This window comes from Mauremys reevesii, linkage group 1, assembly GCF_016161935.1.
Source record: "Mauremys reevesii isolate NIE-2019 linkage group 1, ASM1616193v1, whole genome shotgun sequence".
Classification (NCBI taxonomy): domain Eukaryota; kingdom Metazoa; phylum Chordata; order Testudines; family Geoemydidae; genus Mauremys; species Mauremys reevesii.
In genome coordinates, this window is record NC_052623.1 from 178,568,946 (window position 1) to 178,592,224 (window position 23,279).

Below are 23,279 nucleotides of genomic sequence, written 5' to 3' on the forward strand. Positions count from 1 at the left end.
TCCACTGCTCAGGTGAGTAAAGTTAACATGGGTGTTTGCAGAATCTGGGCCTTAGGAAGTAACTCCAAAGTGAACAAGGGCCTTTTCTAAATACTTTGCTTGACTATCATTAAAATAAAATTGAAAGTGAAAGGACAATAAAGGACTTTAATCTTTACCCAATAGTCCATTCTTTTTGTATCTATCTCTGTATTCACAAACTGTTCTGAACATTTTTGAAGCTCTTGTTCCTGAGCTGGTTTCCTAGCAACATCAGTAGTTGATGACCTTGCTCCACAGGGACATAGTTATCAAGTTCAGAAGCACAGAACACTTGTATTCTTTTCATTACTGTAGGAAAGCAAAGATTACAATTCCTTTTGTACAACCACTATCCAACAGAGTTATAAAAAGCTTTATCAACAAAACAAGTTAAAGTATAGAGCTTTATCTATTCCAATATCCAGGATCTTCAGATTCTGGAGAACTACTCAAGATGCATGTTGGATAAGTTTAGTTTGATTTGATTTGGACACATTTAAATGATCCAACGTGGTGTGGGTCAGTCTGCAATTAAGTAAAAGCCTCCTGAAATTCCAGTAGAGCAATCTACACAAATTTAATGGAGGCAGACAGTGTAAAGCAGAGTAACAAAACCGGGATCTTGGCAACAGAAGGGGCACTACCTCCCTATCCCCTAGCAGGAAAGTCAGTGTCAATAAAAAGAACTGAATAGTGGCACCAGCTATACACTATACCAAAATAATGCCCATCATCCCCCAAATGTCTCTACCTCTAGTTCACTTTAGGGGCTTTTCTTTTTGCTCTCATTCAACCAGATGCATCCTGATTTTCCTCTCATCTCCATGTTTCCCATGCCACTAAGGAGATTGAGACACATTAAAAAAGAAATATGGGATTTTGCAAGTCACTGCTGACATTTACAAGGAAAGTAAGCAAGTCACTTTTCATTTTGGGCATGTCAGAAATCTGTCAATCAAAGCATCTAAGATTTTAAATGTAAGGTAGCAGTTTATCCAGAGGACAGTAGGTTTTTGGCTGTCCAGAGCTACTGGACAATAGAATTTTTCTTAGCATGTGGTGAGCTCTATGTCAATAGTGTAAGCAAACTTATTCAGTAATACAACTTATTTTTAGAGGTGACATGAAAAGGGGTTCTTTATGATGTATCAAGGTGAACAGAAAGAAGGAAGGATTAAGCAGCATAAACAGCCATAGAGAGAAATGTCTGTATTTTAAAAGGGTCTGTTTTCCTCACTTATTTCATTAAGTTCAAGAGTAATAGTTTGACTGGTGATCACTCTCACCTTTTAATTAAAATAACAAAATATATGAGGAAGTGATAAAATTTCTTCAGTAGCCTGTCAGAGGAAGTTAAGTTATCTACATAGGTTCACTCTACAGAAATCATACAATTAGAGTTTTGAACCAAGAATATCCTCTACATTCTCCTAACAGAGGACTGACTCTTTAGACGGGAAGAGGTCCTCTTGCAACAAGAGGCTGACAAACTAGCAGTCCTCAGGATCCTTCTCTGTAGCTCACAAGCTCATCCCACCCCCACCCTACACAGTTCAAATGAATAGGAGCAGGAGGAACTGAAGTGGGAGCTCATGCAGCTGACTGGGCACAGGCACCCAAGTCCCTCCCCATCCCATGCAGAAGCTCTTTCAGGAGTCACCACTGCTGCCACAAGATAGTAGCAGGGGCTCAGCTGTGGCTACACCAAGGAAAGCGCCACAAGGAAAGTCTGCAACCCCCCGCTCTCACTCTGCCACTGAGCTCCACTTCACCAGACAGAGAATGGCTCCTGTACCTCACCCACTGAAAATGCTCAAGCAAGTGGAAAGGAGAAGGGATATTCCCTGAGGGAGAGAGAGAGAGAGAGAGAGAGAGAAGGGGAAAATTTCCAAAAACAGGGTAAAGTTACCATCACTGTTTAGCTGAGATAGTGATTAAAACCGGTCCTAATCCATACTAGTATTTCCACTATTGTTACCATCCATGGGGCTTCACTGATGATAGCTAATGGTAGAATAAATACTGGCATTTCAGTATAAATATAGTTCTGAAGTCACAATTATGAGTTTTGAGAGTGCTAGGAGTTGAACACACAGAACAAAAACATGCACCCCCTCCCCGCCCCCCACGAGCTTACAATTTACATACAAGACAAGAGACAACAGATGAATACAGGTCTGTTGCATCTTATGCTGGGGTTATGTTCCGCAGTCAGCACGTAAAGCGAAAATCACATACAGTCAAAATTACATTGAGTGTAATGGCGGGCGGAATCGCCAGCACTACAGGTACAGTATTAAAATTGTTGTTTTTCTCTTTTTTTTGTTTTTGCCAACCGCGTAAAGCTGAAATCGTGCATGTTAAATGTGCGTAAGATGAGACAGACCTGTACAGACAGTTCGGGGAGTAAAAGGAAACGATGAGACAATATTGGTCAGTATGAGAGACAGTGTATCAGCACACAAGCAGCATAACAATTGTCAATTTTTGTAAGCACCACAGGAGAGATTGGAAAGAGGAGAATGAGGCAGTTTTTCGTATGTTTGTGAGGAACTCCTCCCAAGCATGAGGGGAAGGCCTAGGAGAAAACAAACGAGCTCATTTGAAAATTTAAGAAGTGAGCAATGGAGTCTGGCAGATAGAAAACCTGCACCTCAAGAGTGTCCCTGGAAACAGCAGTGCCTCAATTATTCACATTCAAACTCCCTGGGATTCAGCAGCAGGATTCCCTCACCGCAGTCCAATGAGTGGCAAAGAGCAAGCACTTGACTTGATCTTTGACAAGGGATCAAAATCAACAGGCTGAGAGAATGATCTTTGCAGCAGCACTCACAATTTAATTATTGTTTCTCAGATACATAAATGAGAGATTAGCACGGGAGTCAAATGACTGACGTTCAGTCTTAGGTCTAACATTTTATTATAAAGGATGCCTGTTAGAGCCTGCTACACAGTTAAGTAACAAAATGGTTTACATAGTAAACTTCTTTAGTCACCTCGTGTTGAAATTTTTCATGCTTCTCAAAATATTAAAAACTGAGAAAATTGGGGCAAAATCTATCTATTCATTTCAGAGTTCTATAAAGGCCAGTTCCCATTTAGCCCCCTCCCCTTCCCCACTGGCTTCCACACACAAAGACACTCCTTGAGTGTATAAGCTTTACAACCACCATTTGGAAAAGGCTTGCTTCGAGGAAGGCAAACTGTCATGGCTTTGTTTAGAATTGAGTTTTTAGTTTTGCAGACATGAACATTTAAAACCAACTCCCTCGCTTACAGAATATAAATCAATTGTAAAGTTATCTAGGCATTATACATTAAACTACACACAAAAAGAATGATAAAGATATTTTTGTACAGAAACAGCTGTACCGCAGCATAAAGAGACTTCTGTCAGCTACTAGTCAGATTCACTTCATGACTCCACAATCAAATTCACACTTTCACTTTGAAAATGTGTACATGGAGCATTTCTAATTTGTGCAGTGTGTCAATTGCAGTCTGCACTAACAGTCTCAGGTGCAACTGCTTGTCTCTCCAGCTGTGCATAGACTCAATACTCAGTGAAAACCTCCTCTCAGCTTTTACATGTTATGCAAAATGCAGCAGACTTATGACAATTGCTATATTAGCCAATAAACAAGCCATTGCACGTTGGGCATCCACCACTTGCTTTCAGTCTCCTGACAGCACACTCTTCCACTGCCATCCTTAACCTACTCAGTATACCAGTGAAGCTGCATTTCTTCAGGTTTGTGTAGTCAGGGAAAGGTTACAAGCCAGTGCAAAAATGCATATACCTGGTCACCTGGAATCAGTGGGGACACAAAAACCATTATGCCACTTGTTCAGGAAGCGCAGCATTCCCCTATACTAGCCCCTGAGAGATCAACACATTTTGAAAATTCTAGCATTACGTACACTGCCTGGTCACCCAATGTACACATCCATGAACCTGCCATAGTGAGCCATTAAGGCTTGCAAACCGCTGAATAGTTTGAACCTCTTTCCAATATTATGCATTTAGATTTATTTGAGGCTGCCATAAAATGTGCACATAAATTCAATAGCTCATGCAGTTTGGGAGTCCCAGCTATTTAAATCCTTAACCATGCACCTCTTCAACACATTATATGCCCTACAAATGATCAAACTTCACTCATCATAGGCTTCCTACTGTCAAAATGGTGCCATATAAGCAGCAACTGTCCACGGTAGCCAGCTTCCACAGGGCAACTGCCCCTCTTTTCCACACAAAGGGGAGCTCTTATCCATAAGGTCTGGAATTCCACAAAGGAAGATACTGTAAAACCCATTTCATTCTCAAGTTATGCAGACACTGCTGCTCATCACAGGCTTCAAGGACTCAGTCTGTAGTTATGATCCAAACGCAAAAGTGATGCTCTACCTACTGACACCACCATCTGCAAGTACAGTGCAATGTTGTCTACTCCAAGCATGATGAATGCATGACTGGTGAATTACAAGTTCCAAGAATTAATCTTCCTTCTCAAGCTGTCTACAGACAGTGCTAAAACATCCTCCATCCACCACCTCATAGAGGCCTCAATAGTTTCACAGAAGTTCCAGCAGAAAAAACTCTTCTTGTTAAGCAAGGAGAACCAAGTCTTCACCTTTGACTCCATTTTATAGAAAGGACTAGGAAATGGTACCAGAAGTAGGGAACCTATGGGATTTTCCCCAGTAAATTGTGGGGGAGGGGGAGAAGAGGTCAGACTTCAACATTCCCCTTGGCTCCAAGATGGCCTTTTGGAAACTCTCAGAAACCCACAGCCTCAGACAGTTGTGCCAGGATCTGTAGGATAGGTACTCCAAGGGCAGATAAATTGTCATCAGATGGTACAGCACTAGTGAGAGTTTAGGGCAGAACTGCAGCTGACCTGCACCTGAAAAACCGTAACTAGCGTGGACACTGTACTGCTAATATTTACACTGATGCTATCCCACCAGTTCAATTACAAAGGGTTACATGGTCTATTGTAGACAAGGGCATTTAATTTAATTTAACTACACATACTACCAGTGTAATTTCAAATCACATAGTCAAGAGATACTAGAAACATGTATTCCTGGGTTGATTTGTATGTCACATAGACATATCTAAATTCTGTTATACCTGACATGTTGCATTTGTCATATATTATCCCACACAATTCCCTCTCAAAAAAAAAAAAATCAGGACAAAATCTCTCAGATAACCCAATAATTCAGCTGTACAAGACAGTCAACTCTGCCAGCCCACAATCCATTCACCCACCTTTACCTTGCTGAATATATAAAAACACTTAGATTACTAGTGCCGCTCAAGTGGGATTTTACAAGACTACAATAATAGTCAAGAGGATCACCACACAGAGAATCCTCAAACCACTGTTCTTTATCTAGAAATGTATCTCATTGTAGTGATACAACAGCACTTCTGATTTACTCCCATGTATCCCAGTCACCTGGAAATCTGCAAACCAACACAATTTTCAACTCAGTTACATTGAATCTTAAACTTAATCTTCAAGAGCAAGGAGCAAAGCCACTTTAGTCTCCTTTTTACAGTGTAAATGTTGCTAGTTTTTCTACTTATTTATATTACAGAATGTCTAACTAATGAATACAGTGAATTTTTTAGAATTAATAGCATTTCAAATGAGTGTTCATGGACATAATAGATTCTGTGGGTCAGCCATTAGCTAGTAGTACATGTGGTTTATCATCACACTTTACCATCTTGTGCCTGTATCATCTTCTCAAAATAGATTTAGGGTCAGGTCTATATTAGGAGCAGCTTGCCACTATAGCTATATCTGTATACTATACCGACACTACACTCCTAGCATGGACACAGTTTGTATTGTCAAAAGCATGTTTTTGCCAGTATAGCTTATTCCAACTACACTCTCTCAGCCCTCAACTCCAAGCAAAATAAAACTATACCAGCAAAGTGCAGTTTTGCCAATATAACTGCAGGTACACTAAGGGTTTTGACATGGGTGCCTACTGCTCTCTAGGGCAGAGGAAGAAAAAGCAACAGGCAAACAAACAAAAGCAAATCAGACTAAATTGCCTTTAACATTCACAATTTCAGAAGCAACTACCCTCTCTACTTTACGAAATGATTTTATTTAGCAAAAGTGAACCTACTGAAATGTTTTTAAAAACCTACTTTTGATCGTTTTAACCTTAAAATGTGCTGGTGTACAAAAATAATCAAGTATAGACTCTGTAAAATGTGGTATTCTGACCTCAAGCAGACCTGGTTAGAAGGAATGACAGCATAGAGGTGTTAAAATGTTTCGTTATTCCAGAACTGCTAAGAGATAAAGTGAGTCCAAGGGTACTGCCTGTGGTGATGGTAGATGGGGAAGGGGATGAAAAAACAAAAACAAAAAACAGAAAAGTAGTCAGAGAAAGGTCAGTATAGATCACAAACTAAACAGTTTTAAGCTTACTATTTGCAACTAAATATTTCCCCTAAGTCAAGGGAAGATTTATCTGTAAATACTAAGCCAAGATATTAGTGCAGTGTTTCTCAAACTTGGGATGCCACTTGTGTAGGGAAAGCCCCTGGTGGGCCGGGTTGGTTTGTTTATCTGCCCCGTCCGCAGATCCGGCCGATAGCGGCTCCTGCTGGCCGCAGTTCGCTGCTCCTGACCAATGGGGGCTGCTGGAAGCGGCGGCCAGTTCGTCCCTCGGCCAGCGAACCGCAGCCAGTGGGAGTTACTATCGGCCGGACCTGCGGATGGGGCACGTAAACAAACCGGCCCGGCCCACCAGGGGCTTTCCCTAAACAAGCGGCATCCCAAGTTTGGGAAACACTGTATTAGTGTATATATCATAACTGAAGATTTGAAGCAAGAACTCCAAATTTTTGCGGAACTGGGATATATTTTTCCTTCATAAACAAGAAAAGTTAATCTGATGGATTTGTTCCAAATAGCTACTTATAATAAAGATTATTTCTTATCTACCTCAAAAACAAGAATTCAACCTGTTAAGTTATTTAAGCAGATTATTGGCATGCCAGTGAAGCTTGTTTTTAAGGGGGAAAAAAATCACCCAATTGAGAGAAGAGCCAACTCTAGCCCTGGTCTACACTACAAGTTTAGGTCAAATTTAGCAGCGTTAGATTGATTTAACCCTGCACCCGTCCACACGACAAAGCCATTTTTCACGACTTAAAGGGCTTTTAAAATTGATTTTTGTACTCCTCCCCAACGAGAGAATTAGCGCTGAAATCGACATGCCGGGTCAAATTTGGGGTAGTTTGGACGCAATTTGACAGTATTGGCCTCCGGGAGCTATCCCAGAGTGCTCCATTGTGACCGCTCTGGACAGCGCTTTCAACTCAGATGCACTAGCCAGGTACACAGTAAAAGCCCCGGGAACTTTTGAATTTCATTTCCTATTTGGCTAGCATGGCAAGCTCATCAGCACAGGTGACCATGCAGTCCCAGAATCACAAAAGAGCTCCAGCATGGACCGAACAGGAGGTACTGGATCTGATCGCTGTTTGGGTAGATGAATCCGTGCTATCAGAATTCCGTTCCAAAAGACGAAATACCAAAATATTTGAAAAAATCTCCAAGGGCATGATGGACCGAGGCTATAACAGGGACCTGCAGCAGTGCCGTGTGAAAATTAAGGAGCTCAGGCAAGCCTACCAAAAAACCAAAGAGGCAAATGGCCGCTCTGGGTGAGAGACCCAGACATGCCACTTCTACGATGAGCTGCATGCAATTCTAAGGGAGTCCCCGCCCACCCTGCCATAAACGTCTCCCCCTTACTCTCACATTGTGATTGGGGAGCACACAGCAAGCAGCAATAACAATGGGAATATTGGTTTCGCTGAGGTCTAACCAAGTCAGTAAACTTCGCCAGCGAGCTTTTAAACGTCCAAATACACATTCTACCACCATTCTGCACTTGCTCAGCCTATAGTTGAACAGCTCGACTACTGTCCAGAGTGGCTGTGTATGGCTTCATGAGCTAGGGCATTAAGGAGTAGGCTGGGTCCCCAAGAATAACTATAGGCATGTCAGCATCCCCAACAGTTATTTTCTGGTCTGGGAAGGAAGTCCCTTCCTGCAGCTGTTCAAACAGACCAGAGTTCCTAAAGATGTGAGCGTAATGTACCTTTCCTGGACATCCGACATTGATGTCAGTGAAACGTCCCTTGTGATCCACCAGTGCTTGCAGCACCATTGAAAAGTACCCCTTGCGGTTAATGTACTGGGTGCCAGGTGGTCCGTTCCCAAGCTAGGGATATGCGTTCCATCTATCGCCCCACCACAGTTATGGAATCCCATTGCAGCAAAGCCATCCACTATGACCTGCACATTTCCCAGAGTCACTACCCTTCATAGCAGCAGCTCAGTGATGGCGTTGGCTACTTGGATCACAGCAGCCTCTACAGTAGATTTACCTCAGTTGATTCCCAACTGACCAGTAGCTGTCTGGTGCTGCAAGCTTCCAGAGGGCTATCACCACTCACTTCTCAACTGTGAGGGCTGCTCTCATCTTGGTATTCTTGTGCTTCAGGGCAGGGGAAAGCAAGTCACAAAGTTCCATGAAAGTGCCCTTACACATGCGAAAGTTTCCCAGCCCCTGGGAATTATCCCAGACCTGCAACACTATGTGGCCCCACCAGTCTGTGCTTGTTTCCTGGGCCCAGAATCGGCGTTCCACAGCATGAACCTGCCCCATTACCACCATGATGTCCAAATTGCCAGGGCCTGTGCTTTGAGAGAAATCTGTGTCCATGTCCTCATCACTATCATGATCGTGCTGTCTTTGCCTCCCCGCCTGCTTTTGCAGGTTCTGGTTCTGCACATACTGCAGGATAATGCATGAGGTGTTTACAATGCTCACAACAGCAGCAGTGATCTGACAGGCTCCATTCTTGCCGTGGTATTGTGTCTGCAGGAGAGCAGAGTTTTATACTGAATGATGAGAGGACCTGCGAGGTGGATTCATGGCACCAGGAGAGCAGAGTTGCAGCGGAAGCGGTGGATGACAACAGTTAGCACTGTGCACATTTCCCAAAGAACACATGTTCCCGGGAGCCCATGATGACAACACGGAGAAATTAGGTATCGAGACACGAGCAGGAGAGCAGAGTTGCAGCAAAAGTGGTGGGTGACGACAGGATGCCATGAGAATAGATTTTTATACCGAATGACGAGAGGACCTGCAAGGTTGATCCATGGCACAAGGAGAGCAGAGTTGCAGCGGAAGCAGTGGTTGGATGACGACAGTAAGCAGTCCTACTGCACCGTCTGCTGAAAGCAGTATGGCGTCTGCACAGAAAAAAGGTGCGAAACGATTGTCTGCCTTTGCTTTCATAGAGGAAGGGGTGACTGACGACATGTACCCAAAACCACCCATCAGGCATTGAGAGCTCAACTCAGAATTCCAATGGGCAGCAGAGACTGCGGGAACTGTAGGATAGCTACCCACAGTGCAACGCTCTGAAAGTCGACGCTAGTGACGGTGCTGCGGATGCACTCCACCAACTTAATGCGCTTAGTGAGGACTCACACAATCACAGTCATCCGACTGTATAAAATCGTTTAGTAAAAATCAACTTCTATAAATTCAACCTAATTTCATAGTGTAGACATACCCTCAGCAAACAATCCTGAAAAACAGCTAAAAGCAAGGGTTGGAAAAGACAAAACCTTTTACTAGTGAATAAACCAGAGATAATACAGTGACTGAAAAAGTATTCGCCCATTCACCAATAGCAGGTAGGAAGCTTTCCCAGGTATGTTGCATGGAGAAGGAGCTAACCACCAATTTCTGAAGAATGTAGGCTTTCATTTTAACATTTCTAGCTCTTACGATTGCAAAGATATGCTTCCATATGTGAACCAATGCAACACTTGTCTTTGAATCCAGAAAACAGCAGCAAGTGAAATTTAGTAGCTTGGTCAATTTCACTGCTGCTTTACAGAAACCTGAAAGTAACCCAAATCTGATATGAACCACCTACCAGCTGCTTGGGAAAGTGAAGAAACAGAAGTAGTCACTAAGGCCTTGTCTACACTGGCAAGTTTCCGTGCAGTAAAGCAGCTTTCTGCGGTGTAACTCCCGAGGTGTGTACCTGCCAAGCTACGCAGTGCACAGAAACTGTACAGTTGCAGCGCTATAAAAAAACCACCTCGACGAGAGGCATACAGCTTTCTGCACCAGGGGTACAGCGCCTTGATGCCAGAGTAGACACCATGGTCAATTACAGCACTGTGATTGGTCTCCGGGGGGTGTCCCACAATGCCTGTTCTCACCTCTCTGGTCATCAGTTTGAACTTTAGTGCCCTGCCCTCAGGTGACCAAAAGTGAGCCCCACCCCTTAAATTGCTTGGGAATTTTGAAAGTCCCCTTCCTGTTTCCTCAGTGACACATGGAGTGGTCTCAGCGCATCTTTCCAGGTGGCCAGGCCTGCTCCATGCACCAGGCGATCCCCGCTTTGGAGCTATGCTGAGCTGCTGGACCTCATCAGCATTTGGGGAGAGGCTGTCCAGTCCCAGCTGCACTCCAGCTGTAGGAATTATGATACCTATGGACAGATTTCACAATGCATGACAGAAAGAGGCCATGACCAGGCCACACTGCAGTGCAGGGTCAAAGTGAAGGAGCTGCAGAACGCCTACCACAAGTTACGGGTGGCAAACCGCCACTCCGGTGCTGCGCCCACAAGCTGCCGATTCTACATACAGCTAGACACGATACTCAGTGGCAAGCCAACCACCACTGAGAAGGCCACTATGGATACTTTGTTGGCTTGCATGCCAGTCGAGACTGGACCGAGCCACAAGAAGGAAAACTTGGAAAAGGATGTGGGGGACCCAGAGGCAGAGCACTCGGAGGTCAGAGATGCATGTAGCCAGGAGCTCTTCTCTACCCCGGAGGAGGCTAGACAGTCACAGCTATCAGAGCTTGGCAAAGTGCAAACAGGAGAGGAGGCCCCTGGTAATCAGCTTTGATTTCGGGAATCGCTGAAGCGAGTTGTTGGGGGCAGGAGGGTTGCAGAAAGCAGGCTTCTGTCTCTGTATGATGCGCATACCACCACATGCCTAGTCTGAGGGCTTGGCTACACTTGAAAGTTACAGCGCTGGGAGTTACAGCGCTGGTCGTGCAGCTGTGTAGGAACAGCGCTCGTGTGTGGCCACACTCACAGCTACCAGCACTGCAGTGTGGCCACATTTGCAGCGCTGTTGGGAGCAGTGCATTATGGGCAGCTATCCCAGCATTCAAATGGCAGCAACGTGCTTTTCAAAAGAGGGGGGTGGGGTAGGGTGTAGTGTGACAGGGAGCGGGGGAGAGAGAGAGAGTGTGGATTTTTGGAGCCAACACTGTATGTTAGCTTCCTGACTTGCAAAATCAGAAAATGTTCCCGACCCCTTAATCTTAAATCTTAACTGCAAACAGCCTGCATCCAACAGACTCCCATTCTCCCCTCTGCCCCCGCTGTTCCTCGTCAAGCAAACACTCAACCCCTGTGAATGAGACAGGCAGGGGGTTTTCTCATTTGATTGTTCACAGTCAGGTACAGATTGATCACAGCAAACAGGAGCTGTGTTTGTTTTTTAGATAAGCAGCTCTCTGTGCTCTGGAGCGCCACGGAGCTCCGAGTTTACAACAAAACAAAGAGAGGCTGCATAACAAAACAAAGAGAGTAATCTAGTTAAAAGCATTCTGGGATATCCCCTAATACCCTGGAGGCCAATAACAGCGCTGGTGTGTGGCCACACTTGACGAGCAGCGCTGGATCACCAGCGCTGCACTCGTTATACCCCAAGCAGACCAGGTATACAGCCAGCGCTGCAGCCAGTGAGTTGCAGCGCTGGATGTGCCTTGCAGGTGTGGACAGTTACTAATTGCAGCACTGGAAAGCCTCCACCAGCGCTGCAACTTTCAAGTGTAGCCAAGCCCTGAGAGGCAGAACAGGGTGTTGATTGACTCCCTCACTTCACAGGAATCTGCCTCAGAGATCTCTATGAAACTCTCATGGAAATACGGGGCGATCCATAGCTTACACTAGTGGTCCCAAACCTTTTCCATGGGGCGGGTGCCAGATGACTAGCTGCCGAGGACTGTGGCCACCGGACAAGCAGCCGTGAATTGGCCACTGAAATGCCACCGTAAAGGAGCGTCATCAAGAGGAGTCGCCGCTGAAATTCGGCGGGATTTCAGCAGTAGCGATTCTCGACATTGCCACTTTTCGGCAGCATTTCGGTGGTTGCTTGTCCGGCGGACAGTAGGCGGGCGCACATGGATGTCCTGGCGGGCACCATGGCACCCGCGGGCACTATTTGGGGACCCCAGGCTTACACAAACTCAATAAAAGGTTAGTACTTTAGCAGTTAAATTTTCAAAAGACTATCTGTAATTATCATATGTTCACCATCCATCTTCATACAGTTCCTACCAGACTGCACATGTACCATCCCCACAGAATAAATAACCATGATCTATTCCAAGGCTGCAAGAGTAAGCAGAACTCTCCCTGAAATTGTTCCTCTTGGTGGCTGGGAGTCTGCTGTGCCAGGCACCAGAACTATGAACAGGGAGCTCTGAATCCTCCGCTGCTGGTGCTCAGGCAGCATGGAGAAGGAACTAACTTGACTGGAATGCAAAAGGATGATGAGATGGAGGGAAAGTGAAGTGAGACTGAGATAGGAGCTGTGAAAGAAGAAAATGATTAAGGGGTCAGGATGTAAGGGTCTGTGACTATTAAAGCACAATCCAGAACTGAACCCAGGATTATACTGTCTCAACAGTCCTCTGCCAATCAGCAAATACATGGCAAAGTGTGTGGGTCACCTCCTTCCAGTCTGGTCCACATAAAAGATTACAACCTTTAGTCCCTTAGCTTAAGTGGCAGAGGTCTGTGCTTTAGAGCCAGACTCCAAAGATTCCAACCCCCTAATAATGACCAATTTTGGTGTCATCATCCAATCCCTGCAGGCAAAAGGTGCCGGAGGGTGAGGGGGGAAAACAGCTGCATTTGTGCTGACTGTTACAGACTGTTTTCTCTTTTATTTCAATGCGTCAGCTAAAACTGTTCACCAACATTTGTTGATTTAAACCAAATCCAGCCATGCCTAAACACAGGAAAGATGTGGACAAACCGGAGAGAGTCCACAGGAGAGCAACAAAAATGATAAGAGGTTTAGAAAACCTGATCTATGAGGAAAGGTTAAAAAATGAGCATGTTTAGTCTTGAGAAAAGATGTCAAATTAATAAATATATTAAGGGCTGTTATTAAGGGAACTGCAATCAATTGTTCTCCATGTCCACTGAAGTTATGACAAGAAGTAAAAGGCTTAATCTGCAACAAGTGGGATTTAGGTCAGATGAAAGAAAAACTTTAAAAGGTAGTCAAGCTCTGGAATAGGATTCTAGGAGAGGTTGTGGAATCCCCATCGCTGGAGGTTGACTTAGCACTGCCTGTGGCCTGAGGCAGGACCAAAACATCCTCCCCGTTCACCACCTCATAAAAGCCTCAACAGTTTCACAGACATTCTAGCAGAAACAACTTCTTGTTAAACAAGGAGAACCAAGTCTTCACCGTTGGCTCCATTTTATGGAAAGGACTAGGAAATGGTACCACCATCAGGGAACCTATGGGATTTTCCCCAGTAAATTGTGGGGGTAGGGGGGAAGAGGAGAAAAGGTTAGACTTCTCAAGATCCTTTCCAGCCCTACTTTTCTGTGATATTTTCCCCCCGTTTGCTTTAAAAAAAATTAGGAAATTTCCATCCCCCCCTCCAAAAAAAGCTACTTTATGACAATTTAAGGTTCCAAAGTCAAGTATTCAAAAGTTAGGAAATGCCAGAATTAAGGTTGCCCATGCAGCCTTAATTCAGTCCCCTTGTTGGTATGCCTTATGATATATAGCCTTTAATTACATGATCACACACTTTTTTCTCCACATGACCTCTGCTTAATTCAGTGCACCGGATAGGCAGTGTCCTAGAAATGAACCAGGGTTGCATAAAAAATGAGGCTATTGTCTGTAGGACTTCTGCATCATTTGTTTCAGAGAAGCTGGAACGAGTGAATAAAGCAGAGGACTACAGAAAGACAAGATAGTCTCATGAAAAAAATCAGTTAAATGCCACCCTGGAGAACTGACTTCTATCCTCCCACGGGGTTTCTGTATGATGCTGGACAAATCACTTAAGCCCCGGGTAGACAGTAGGCGGACTGAGGGCCAAACGCAGACTGCCAGATACTTTTGACTGGACCATGAAATCTTTTTACATACATTTCATCATTACTGTTATTGCTGTGTTAAAAATGTTTCTCTAGAGTCTGGACCTTGACTATGCCTTGACAAAAAATAATTGACTACCCCGACTTAAATCAATTTATTCACAGGTAGCCACTAATTGTTTGTTCCAAATCCTAATTGTTCAATCTGACACATTTGGGGGCCTGATTTGCAGAAGAGATGACCATTCACAACTACAATGGAAGTCAATACAGCTCTGTTCTGGACATGTAACATGTCAAATTCTCTGATAAAAATCAGTCCCCTGGTGCTTCAAACTGGGATCCCAAAATTAGCAGGCTCTCTCTACCTTAATCTCTTTGTGTACCAGTTCCTCATCTGTAAAGTGACAACAGAATACCACATTACCTCACTCAAGTGTTATGAAAATAAATTAATGTTTATGAAGCTGATTGGCTTTTCTTACAGAGCTCATCATTGTAATATCAATGAGGAAATTAATTCTGTATTCAAAGCAGAGCAAGGGTGTACAATAAGTTAGACATGGGAAGACAAATCAAATGGTGAAGATAAAACCAAACATTGAATAGCTGCTACTCATGGAGTTAATAGAACCCATTACGAGCACAAGATGAGGCAGGGGACCTTTGAAAAGATAGTCTTTAATTACATGACCACATGATATCCTAACACGTACAACAACTGGGCTGAATTAAAGTTGGAATATGCAGCATTAATTCTGTCATCTTCTAACTTTTTGAGTGGTTGACTTTGCAACCTTAACATTTTTTAATATTTTAATGTAATACTTATATTTTAATTTGAGGTGGAGGTAATAGACATATTTGCAAGTCCACTTAAAGATGATCGGAATTTGAAAACTATACTGTACCCATAACTACAGCCTCTCCTCAACTTGATAACGGAATACTTGAAGACTAAATCATTGTCATAAGTGGAAAAAGATTATCTGAAAAAAAACCTATCAAAATACTGAAAATAATTAAATATTCCTTTCCTTTAAAGGAACATAAAATATTTTGCATAAAACAATATTCTTAATTGGAAGAAGGCAAATACAAAACAAAAAGCTAAAATTTACCTTCTTTATTAAATCTAAATATAGACGGTGTACTGAACATTGATTACTACCCTTTCCAAATTCATTTTGAAAGCAACTGTTCTTCAAATCACCTTTAAATAAAGATGGATCTGAACTATAAATTGTATTTCCTGCTACTCAGTTTCAAATTAACACTAGCACATTGTGTCGTTTACTTCCATTTTATGATAAAATATCAACATGATGTGCTAACAATTGTCAAATTATAGTGATTATATACACTGGCACAGTTTAATGTTTTGCAAAGAGAAAGTAATGTTTTAAGTATTTTTTCCTATGTACAGAGTTTTCACCTGAATCAAGTGTTTTGTGTTTATATATAAAATTTGTGCTCAAACTTCACTCTGGACAGAACTGTCCAAGAGACTCAACGAAAACAAAAGTTTCTAAATGCACAAAATTAACATCAACCAATCCAGATTATATACAGTGCCTATTCTAAGTACATGGAAAATATTTTTAAATGAATCTTAATTAACAAATGTAATATATTCAGTAAAACAGACAGCAAAAAGCAAACCAGCCATGTATTTTTACTTGAAGTTGACAAGAATGTTTCCAACTACTCATGCATTGTCACACAAGAGGTTAGATTTGGAGATTCTATTATAACAAATGTTGATCCCATGAGTAATTCCCCAACACAGCTGTGACATCAACAATGGCATTAACATTTCAACAGGAAACAGAGAGAGTCATCCTAACGCCCCTGAAAAGCATTTTTTCTAACTTTTAACCTCCCCAGGTGTTTCATAGTTATTTTGTATTACATCGAAATTGATGCAAAATTGTACAAAATATCGGAAAGCTTTGAAAACAGGAAGTGTTTCAACAGATAACTGTAGCAGTTTCCTAAAATTAGGTGGAATTAACACATCACTTTGATAAACTTTATCACAGGATCGAAAATAAGTGTTTTAGGCAAACTATAGTGAGCACATTTTAATGCCATTACCTAAAATTTCTATAATTTGTAAAATAACTGCAAATACATTGAAAGAATTAAACTATGCTTATCCACCTTTTAGCAGCCAAAAGGAGCTAAAGGAGCTGTTTTAGAAACGCATAGTGCAACATGCCTGCTCCTTTTGCTTAATTAAATCTTGCTTTTGCTCCACACGCTGCGGACAGATCAAAGTATTTCCACCTAATTTATACTCTTTGCTTTGACTTCCACCCCAGGAATTTATTCATAACGTTGTAAAAGTTACTCGTTGAGAAAGTTGGCTCTGCCCTGAGCTTCCCATCTAATCCACATTTCCTACATTGCAGGTTACGGAGCCACATTGTTACGCGGACCCAGCTGAAAGGCACAGACAGACCAAAGCACCGACACGCGCTGGAAGGCGCCAGGCGAAGGCTTTTTAAGGAGGAACAGGCTGGATTAGCGCCGAGCGCACCCTGCCCCGCTGACAAAGCCACTTTCACCGGCTGAAGGATCCCGAGGCTCTTTCACCGGCTGGGGACGCGGCGCACGGAGGGGACCGAGCCGGCGGGCGAGAATCCGGCCCCTCCGGTCCCCGGGCGCCGCACACCCAGGGGGCGAGCGCAAGAGCCCCGCGCCCGCAGCACACACCGGACCCGGCGAGCCCGCCTCGGGGGGCACCGGGCGGGGGCAGCATCGTGCTACAAACGACACCCGGGAGGTGCCGGGGACAGCACCCGCCGAGCCCGCCCCGCAGCCTGGCCCCGCGCGGCGGGGCAGGGGGGGGGGGCGAGGGGCGCGCTCTGCCCGCCCGGGCACACGATGGGCGGGGGGGGGGGACACCCCCACAGCAGCCCCGGCCCGGCTCTCACCTGCGCAGCACAGCAGGAGGCTCCCCAGCAGCGCGGCCAGCGGCGGCAGCTCCATGGCGGGGCAGCGGCGGTAGCGCCTCGGCGTCCTCCTCACAACACGGCGGCTCCCAACGGACGCTCCCAGCAGGTGAACAACGGCCCGTCACTTCCGGCCGGCCACAGCCCCACCGGCACCCCCCGCCCCCGCGCGCACACAGCGCCCAGGCGCTGCCCCCTCCCGCGGGACACACACACCCCGCACTTGCTCCCGACACACAGAGTACAGGCACTGCCCACCCCCAGGCAACGCACACCTCTTCCCTCCCCCTCCGAGGACACACACACCGCACAGGCACTGCCCCCTCACGCGGGACACACACACACCGCACAGTACAGCCGCTGCCCTGACACACACACACCCCGTACAGCCGCTCCCCTGGGACACACACACACACACCGCACAGTACAGGCGCTGTCCTGGGACACACACACCGCACACTACAGGCACTGCCCCCTCCCCCGGGACACACACACAGCACACTTGCTCCCGACACACAGAGTACAGGCACTGCCCACCCCCAGGCAACGCACACCTCTTCCCTCCCCCTCCGAGGACACACACACCACAGGCACTGCCCCCCTTCCCCCGTGATACACGGGCGGCTACCGCCTCCCGGGCACTCCCCACCCCCTGAGCAGAGACTAGAGACAAAGACAAGGAGGAGTCCTTGTGGCACCTTAGAGACTCATGGTCATAAACCATCGTGGGTTAAAACCCACTTCATCAGATGGCCACGAACGCTTATGTCCAAATAAATGTGTTAGTCTGTATCAGCAAAAACAGGGAATCCTTGTGGCACCTTAGAGACTAACACAGCTACCACTCTGAAACTAGAGACAAAGAGTTGCTGGCGCAGATCCACCAATTACTCACAGCTACAGGACAGCCCCAGAGTGAGCGATACACCACCCATCCCTCCCTCTGCACACAGCTACGGGCCCCTACAGCCTAGACATGCTCCCAGAGACACCCAGCTACAGCCCCGATAACTACACCTTCTACTGCCCCCCTCCCCGACAGGGGCACCCACCTCCTCCCAGCACAGCTACAGCCACACACAAATGCTTCCCCTCCAGTGCAGCCTGGCAACTACAGCTAATCCGCCCAGTACTGCTCTAGTTTACCGCCTACAACTCGGTCAAGCTAAATTACTCACCTAGCCCCTTCAGAGTCACCTACCCACTCACCCCTCTGGCCCTGGCTGCAGCACAAGGGTGACTCCAACTGAAATTACTCTTGGGTTGTGTTAACATCAGCGTTCCCCCACCCTCTCCGCCCCCCGTTAAAAATTCCCACCATTATTTTGCAGCATCAGTTCAGATCCATGGTGGGAGCACTAGTGTAGTGCTGTGGTCCCCCTGTGGCATCTAAAAAGTCCTTTGAGCAGGATTAGGTGACAGGGTCACTGGTTAAAACATGGAGCCCTATATACAGTAGTTATCATTGTTACCGTCACTGAAGCAGCAGTGATAAGCGATTTTTGCCAAAATGCCTTGGCTGAGGGGAGATCTGATAGACTGTGTCTACATGGGTAAAAACAGAAGCCATAACCAACACCTCTGGTGGCAACTGGGGAAGCTGTAGTGTAGTGTAATGTAGACCAGTCACAGGTAAACTTATCCATGTCATATAACTTTTTTTACCACTGGTAATGAATGGTTAGTCCCATTTTTGCCAGTATAGATGATGCCATATAGGACAATCATTACCCAGTACTGTGAAATGATACTGAACAACAAACATACCTTTACAGTCAGCATTTCCCCATTGATTTTCAGACATCACCAATCCCGTAAATATATAGTGTATGTATTTTCCATATATAGAACAACCTCATATTTTCACTCTGAATGATTTACTTTTGATTAAAGGAAACTAGAAAATAAGAACAAACAAAAGTAAAATTTCTGTGAAAAAGTACAATGTGTGTTTCTTCTGTAATACACTTCATCTGTGCTGAACACAAAGTGGCAGCTGCAATCAGTGGACAGTGACTCCTAGAAAATAAGATTTGTACTCCAGAGAAAACAAGACCATCACAGTTACATAGCTGTATATAGTACAAGATAGAGTGGGGTGCAGTGTATGGCCCACCCATAGTCCAGTGGTCTAAGTATCTAATATATAACTGTGCTTTAATACATATTAATATTTATTGTTGATTTAACTATATCAGTTTACTTAAAGCAACATAAACACCTAGTGTGGACACAGTTATTCTGGTATAAAGGTGCTTCTACTGGTGTACTTTATTCACATACAGCCAACAGGAAGGAGAATAAACTATACCAGTAGAAGCACCTTTATACTGGTATAACTGCATCCACACTAGGGGCTGTAGCAGTATAACTATTTCTGAGAGAAAAAAAATCCACACCCCTAAATGAAATAGTTATGCTAGCATAAAACTGTATGTAAACTAGGCCTTACAAATCCAGGAACCACAGGTTTGAATTTTGGCAGGAGTTCAGCTAAAGATATTTATTCACCTTCATAAAATATTTCAACATATTATTATACAATTTGTTGTGTGTGAATCTTTCAGATAAGACCTTAAAAACCAAGGTCATTTCTGCCCTGGATATATATTACTAGATCTAATGGGCCACTATTCAAAAGGGTTTTCTCTTACCTGTTAGCTAATGGGGCATGTTATTCAGCCACCGGTGCAGTTGTGCCACTGTAGTTCTACTGAAGACAGGAGAGGTAATATCTTTTATTTGACCCATTGGCATAGTTACTCCACCTACGCGAGAAGCAATCACACTCCCATCCACATAGCACTGTCTATACTGAGGGCTAGGTTGGTATATAACTATGTTCCTCAGGAGTGTGGAAAATCCTGAGCAATGTAGTTATGCCATCATAAATTTGTAGCGTATACCACAGCTTTGATCACTGATGTGATCCATGAAGTCTCCATTTCTGCTGGGATAATGACTGTATGAATATGCACTGGCATTGTCAAGGTTCCTCCCCCTGAACTTTAGGGTACAGATGTGGGGACCTGCATGGACACTTCATCTGTACCCTAAAGCTTAATTACTAGCTTAGATCTGGTAACACTGCCACCATCCAGAAATTTCAGTGTCTGGATCACTTTCTGTCCCCCCAAAACCTTCCCATCCCTGGGTAGCCTTGAGAGGCTTTTTCACCAAGTTCCTGGTGAACACTGATCCAACCTCTTGGATCTTAACACAAGGAGAATTTAACCACCCCCCTTCTCTTCCCCCACCAATTCCTGGTGAGTCCAGATCCAATCCCCTTGGATCTTAACACAAGGAAAAAATCAATCAGGTTCTTAAAAAGAAAGCTTTTAACTAAAGAAAGAAAGGTAAAAATTATCTCTGTAAAATCAGGATGGAAAATACTTTACAGGGTAATCAGATTTATATAACCCAGAGGAACCCCCTCTAGCCTTAGGTTCAAAGTTACAGCAAACAGAGGTAAAATCCTCTCAGCAAAAAGGAACATTTATAAGTTGAGAAAACAAAAATAAGACTAACACACCTTGCCTGGCTATTACTTACAAGTTTGAAACATGAGAGACTGATTCAGAAAGATTTGGAGAGCCTGGATTGAGGTCTGGTCCCTCTTAGTCCCAAGAGCGAACAACCCCCAAACAAAGAGCACAAACAAAAGACTTCCCTCCACCAAGATTTGAAAGCATCTTGTCCCCTTATTGGTCCTCTGGTCAGGTGTCAGCCAGGTTTACTGAGCTTCTTAACCCTTTACAGGTAAAAGAGACATTAACCCTTAACTATCTGTTTATGACAGGCATATTTTGAAATGGTTAGTTACTGTAAATAAAGCTACAGCTTTGACCTGCCGAGGGTGAGTCTCTGTGTTCTTTGTAAGGTTAGAGAGGGTTAAGCGGATGCAAGTCATTTTCTCTAAGAGTACAAGAGTACGGTTAACATTTACACTATAAATACATGACAATTCACATTGTCTAATACTTGTTTAGATTCCCCTTCAAGATGATCTTGCATAATTAGCATAGCCTTTTAAATCAGGATTTTTTTCCTGCAATTTATTTAATTATACAGATCAAAACTATTATCTATTCCATGAAGAAAAACATCTAGCATTAATGCAATATTAAAGCAGAGAAATCAAGAAATTAAGAGCTTAAAAGCGAGAAAATTCAGAATTAAAGTTGAAAGCTTTATTCCTTTTGTTTATACAAGGGATCGGCAACCTTCGGCATGCAGCCCGCCAGGGTAAGCCCCCTGATGGGATGGTTTGTTTATCTGCTGCGTCTGCAGGTTTGGCTGATCACGACTCCCACTAGCTGCGGTTTGCCGTTCCAGACCAATGGGGGCTGCATGCCGAAGGTTGCCGATCCCTGGTTTATACCTTAAATATGGTTTAAGGTATAAACAAATATGGTTTCTCTTTGTAACATACTAAATTATCTGTCAATAAAACAGATCATGTAATACAAATCAGAATTTCTAATATCATTTTTCAGAAATGTAACAGTTTTCAAACTTGGTCTAATTTTTCAGTCTTAGGTATTGTCTATACAAAAAGGTTGCACCTGTTGAATTCAAGATTATTTAAAATGTGTCAAGGTAAATCAGTATAAATATGTAATGTCGATATATTTAGCCAGTTTAACCCTTGCTTAAATTGCTTTATTTTGCATCTGTAATGTAAGCAATGGCTAAAGTGGTTTAAGTGTATGTACAGTAAGGGTTAAATTGATTTTTGTATCAATTTACTTAAACTGGTATAGATAAAACCTTTAGTGAGATCTCCAAGACAAAGCAAATTGGAAAAGAATATGTTAAGTAGTTTCTCAGAGAGTTGCAATAAAATCTTTACTAATCTAAAACACTAGGGACAAACTGAAAATCTTTGCATACAGTGGATTTCATATAAAGCATGTTTACAGTGCCTTGAAATATATTTGTTTTGTTTCCCTCAGATTTGTTGTTCTGTTTTGTATGCACTGCAGACTAGTACTTTAAAGGTTAACTGGACTTTAGTATGATAGACTGGGTGAGTGAAGTCTTTCTTGTATCACCTCTTGTGTCAACATAGACATTATATACCATGAAAAATATGATGAAGTAATTATATGTATTACAGAAAGAGAAAATGATTCATTGGTAGATTGGAGATCCTCACCCTTATGTGGAATAAACACTAGCTAGTAATTAAGTGAAATACTGTATAGCATTTAGGAAACCTGAAGTCCACACTCTGTCTAGTCTCCATAGGGCCAATCCTACTCCCATTTAAGTTTATATCAACGCTGCTAAAAAACTGGGTCTTAAATCAGAAAGTTTTTAAGTGTAAGAGATGATGTGTCAGAAATCTACATTTTTTCAAGAAATAGTCTTGATTAAATAGATCTCAATAAATCACTAAAATCCGTGTTGAAAAGTCATCGCTCATAACTGTGATTAATTACAAAAATCTACCAGATTTATCACAAGGTGCGACACCCTGTAAATTCTGAGATTAACGAAGCTGGGGAAGCAGTAGGTGTAGGTGACTATACTGCTGAAAGTGAGATAAGATCTGGTGAAACAGGAGGCCAGAAGCACTTTACTGACAAAGAAGGAACAAAGGCTCTTAGTCAGAGCCCTCTGAAGTGAACAGAAACGCTCCTTCTGAAGTCAATGTTTTGAGCTTTGGATCAAAGGAGAGCATCCAGGACGGGAAGAAAAGTCACTATTGGGAAGAGGGAGACATTGGAGCAAGGAACTGTAATCTAGGAGTTGCATTTCACCAGCTCAGAGTAGCTTAGCAAAATGAGGTTTTTTGTTTGTTTATTTTTTGTTGTGGCTGCCAGCTTGTACTCCAGCACCTAAACTTCTATTAAAAAATAATTAAGTGTCTAGCCCAGATGATTACAAAGATCATCTTTAAAATGTGAACCAGTGCAGCAATGTCACCCTGAGTTTGCAAACAGCTTGAAACAAAACTCTGTAAGGTATGAAAGGGAAGTTACCCTTCATAACTGGAGTTCAAGAAGTGTGGTCCCTACCTATATTCAACTACAGGTACATATGTGCTCCATGCGCCTGAGACC

The 23,279-nt window shown here is 43.6% G+C and overlaps 1 protein-coding gene and 1 long non-coding RNA gene across 5 annotated transcripts in view; one reads left to right on the forward strand and one right to left on the reverse strand.

Moving 5' to 3' along the window:
* CXADR (CXADR Ig-like cell adhesion molecule) overlaps positions 1-17,344 on the reverse strand; it is a 54,428-nt gene extending 37,084 nt beyond the window's left edge. For 3 of the 4 annotated variants that reach the window (XR_005599991.1, XM_039543117.1, XM_039543111.1), the window contains exon 1: positions 17,194-17,344. Coding sequence is in view for 2 of the 4 variants with exons in the window: in XM_039543117.1 (XP_039399051.1) it covers positions 17,194-17,248 (55 nt within the window). In the remaining 2 variants the exon portion in view is untranslated. The remainder of the gene's footprint in view (positions 1-17,193) is intronic. The other variant, XM_039543121.1, reaches the window with a different exon arrangement.
* Positions 17,290-23,279, forward strand: part of LOC120407503 — a 105,389-nt gene continuing 99,399 nt past the window's right edge. Inside the window, exon 1 of the long non-coding RNA XR_005600070.1 lies at positions 17,290-17,320. This is a non-coding gene — a long non-coding RNA (uncharacterized LOC120407503). The remainder of the gene's footprint in view (positions 17,321-23,279) is intronic.